Source organism: Mesoplodon mirus (assembly GCF_964341445.2).
Source record: "Mesoplodon mirus genome assembly, chromosome: 11".
Taxonomy (NCBI): Eukaryota; Metazoa; Chordata; class Mammalia; order Artiodactyla; family Ziphiidae; genus Mesoplodon; species Mesoplodon mirus.
The window spans coordinates 31,080,209-31,084,038 of NC_138987.1; the positions used below are offsets into that span (position 1 = coordinate 31,080,209).

Sequence of the window (3,830 nt, forward strand, 5' to 3'; positions counted from 1 at the left end):
TCTTAACTATTCTCTATTTTGTTCCCCTTCAATCTATTCTGCATTCTGCAGTGATCTTTTAGAAAAACAAATCTTACCACGTCACCTCTCTGCTCAAAACACCTCATTTATTTCCCATCACTCTTAGAGTAATGGCCGACATCTTTGACATGGCCAAAAAGCTCCTTGTGGTCTAATTGTCTGCCTCTCCGGTGGGCTTTTCGCCCAATAGGGCTTCCTCCTGATAGGTCTCAACTCTACTGAGAAATCAAGATGACATATGTTTGTTTACTGGTACAAGCCTCAGAGGGAGCTACGCCTTTTAAAATGTGACTAACTTATGCCTGAAAGGAATAATTGTTTCTATTTTATTTGCCTTGATGGAAGTGTTTTTCCAATTGCTTCAGGCAGATCATCAGAGTAAACAGGGAAGCGTAGGACTTGTCGAAAAAACATGTTAGGGCGACACCTTGGCTCCCGAGGAATAGGCAGAAAGTCTGATTGAAAACGTAGGGGGTTTTTGCTTCTCTTGTTTTTAAGTCAGACTTTTAAAGTAGAAGCTGCCTTTAATGTGCTGGTTTGCAGAACAGAAAATCTGATTTTCAGTGTGATACATTCTTTGACATTAACCAGTACAGTTGGATTTTTAATGCCACTTTCATCTTCAAAGCCCTTCACCAACACGGTGGATTAATTATTCATTTTTTGGTTGTGTGTTAAAAAGACAAATCTTCAAAGCCATCATCCTTTCTCCTCGGAAGTGGGGCTCTCCACCTTTCAAATGTTGCTTTCTTACCCCCAAGGGAGAAAATAAATTACATCTTTTTTTTTTAAGACAAAAAGAATACAATAGAAATATATTCTTTACACTATGGAAAGCTGATGTCCTTATATCCTGGGTGGGATCAGAGAGGTCGGGAAGCAGTGCTTAAGCTGTGTTTACAGTAAGCACTGTGAGAAATAACTCTGGCTAAAAGTGTTCAGTCTTTTGATGTGCTCTTAAAAAGTAGCACAAATACATCACGGCCCCGTGTTCAACATAATGATATGCAGACTCTTATATTTGTTGCTAAAGTATATTTCTTTTCTGTTCTCGTCAAATAACGTCTACTTGGGTTTTTTTAAGTTTTGGTTTTGGATTAGAAAACCCTCAAGCCTTCCCTGGGGTCCTCCTTAACTTGACACATTTTATAACCACAAGGGAGCAGTCTTCCCTTTGATGAGGTCTTCTCTCCACCTCTCCAGAAATGAAAGAGCAAGTGTAAGTTTGCAAACAGCCTAAAAGCTCTTCCCATTAGCCCTGGACGCCGGAAACCACAAAGGGCAGTCAAGTCTTGATTTTCAAGGAGAAAGCCTCTGGTAAACTTTCGCTCAGCAGCCAGGAAAACTGTTGGTTCCTGGGAGGAGCTCTTCTGAAACCTTGACGATTCCTATGTTCATGAAGACACAGAGCGGTGGATTACAGTAATTGAAAAGCTTTGGTGGTTTTGTAAGATTACTATACGTTTGGTGTGCGCTCACATTTCCAGGCTAGGGGACCGAGTAGAGGAACCCCTTTTGTTATCTTTTGAAATAAGATCAGAAGGGAAGACAGGGTTTGAAGTGTGGATTGGGGGGGCGGTCTCCTAAATCTTTGCCTATCACCTCCGCCTGGATCATTATAAAAAGATCGAGGAGTACAATGAACTTAGGGAATCATGCAACGTTTCCGTGAAGCCTGTTCTGGGACCTAGCTTCCGGATCCAGAAACTTCTCCAGAAGCAGACCAGCTGTGCTAGGCAGTGTGAATGGACCAGCACCTCCGCTTTGAAGATTTATTTTCAGTCTTCTGCTGAGAGATTCACCTCTGGGGTGATTGGTTAGCTTTTCGGCGGATGATGGAGAAACGTAAACAGGTCGGACTGCTGACCCTGCCGTACCACCTGCTCCCGGGCCCCATGGGCGTGCCTGGGTCCCTGCCCCGCCTTCCCCTGCGGGACCCCTTCAGGGTCTCCTTGCGTCTGGACGCCGCGTGCTGGGAGCGGGAGCGGGGTGGCTGCGCCCCGCGGCGGCCGTACTTGCCCCTGCCGCTGGACGGCGCCTTCGAGCCCGCTTTCCTCCGCAAGCGCAACGAACGCGAGCGACAGCGGGTGCGCTGCGTGAACGAGGGCTACGCGCGCCTCCGAGCTCACCTGCCCCGCGAGCTGGCGGACAAGCGCCTCAGCAAAGTGGAGACGCTCCGCGCCGCCATCCGTTACATCAAGCACCTCCAGGAGCTGCTGGAGCGCCACGCGCGGGGACAGGAGAGCGCGGCCGGCGCCGGCCCCTCGCTCAGGGCTGAATGCAACAGCGACGGCGAGTCCAAGGCCTCGTCGGCGCCTTCGCCCAGCAGCGAGCCCGAGGAGGGGGCCTGTTAGCGAGCGCTGGGCCGGCCCGGACCCCTCCCGCTGCGCCGCGCGCTTTTGGAGTCTGCTCTAAGGTTCCCTCCGGAGGTGGTTTGCATTTGCAATCTGGTTTTTTTTTTCTCCAGAACAAAATCTTAGGAAAAAGGAAATGAGTGCTTTAGGGGGAAAAATTTTTTTGACATTCTAGTTGTTTCCACCCCCTCCACCCCCCTGTTGGTTATGTGCCTGCAACTGAAAGATGCTTATGAAACTCTTCCTGTACTTCTCAAAGACAAACTGTACCAGACTCCTCAAAGGGCGAACACAACGAGGATTTGCCACAGTCAGCGGGGTGGGTAAATTAGGGACGTAAATACTGAAACAAATCCAACCTTAACCAAAGAAGAACTTTCCAAAACTAGCTAACTAACTAAATAACAGCCCTTAAGATGAGCGGAAGGTTTTTCCTGCATTCCTTCATTTGGGAATTGATGAAAAATGTAATTGACACCGTGCTTTGGAGGAAGGTGGCCCTAAGCTGACACTTGGGAACACGTTTGCCAGAGCGCGCGGCCAAGCCAGCCTGTGCTGTTGACTAAGAGTGTGGATGGCGGTGCTAGAAAGGACATTCCGTATTGGAAACATCCTGTTTTATCAAGAGTGGTCGTGTGGGAGCTTCATAGCATCTAGCAGATAGTAACGTGTCAGTGGCAATGATCTTTTAGAAAGAGAACTCAGATTTGTATGAAAACTTACTTTTCCTCTCAGGTGTCTTGTGCGTCGTGTTTTCATTTTCCTTCTCTTTGTACCTCTCACCTCCACCGCCTTGTTCTCACTCCATCTAACTTTCGGTTAAAGTGACACTGTGGCCTTAAAAAAAAAAAAGGAAATGCTTAGATGGTTGAATGGAAGGGATTGAGGTTGGGACATTCTCATACTTTTATCACCTTGAGGGCTTCCAGCTATACTGAAATTGTCTAGTGACTCTGGAAGTCTTTTAAAAATATTTAATTCTGGTCTTTTTTTTTTTCCTGAGAAACAATTATAAATTCAGTAGGTAAGTCAAATGCTTGTTGACATATGAAGATAAGCTTCCTATCTCTAAAGTTTTCTTAATATGCTGACTGTCCCTTTCCCTGGAGGCAGCTTTGCTCTGGGGGTGAGGGGGCTTGGGGGTGCCGGGAAGAGGACAAAGAGAGAAAACTAACAGTGCTGAGCCCTTTCCAGGTATTATTTCATTAAGTCCCACACTGAGGTAGGTTTTATTACTCCCTTTCTGCAGATGTGTGAACAGAGGGAAGCAAATAAACAATAAACATCTTTTATGTGCCAGAAATTTTGTTGTGTGGTTTTCACATTTTGTCTTGTTTATTCTCATAAATCTGTGAAGTGGGTATTATACATATTTGTAGTTAAAAAGAAAAAAAAAAAAAGGCTGGGAGAGGTTACATGTCTTGCCCAGGTCAGTGTTGCTAGAATTAGGTGAGC

The 3,830-nt window shown here is 46.2% G+C and overlaps 1 protein-coding gene across 1 annotated transcript; it reads left to right on the plus strand.

The window, feature by feature from the left end:
- Positions 1-1,853: 1,853 nt before the first annotated feature.
- On the plus strand, positions 1,854-2,375 carry ASCL4 (achaete-scute family bHLH transcription factor 4; the record flags this gene model as incomplete). Its single annotated transcript, XM_082634416.1, has 1 exon — positions 1,854-2,375. The coding sequence occupies one exon, from the start codon at positions 1,854-1,856 to the stop codon at positions 2,373-2,375; it is 522 nt and encodes a 173-aa protein (XP_082490542.1).
- Between the last annotated feature and the right edge of the window lie 1,455 nt (positions 2,376-3,830).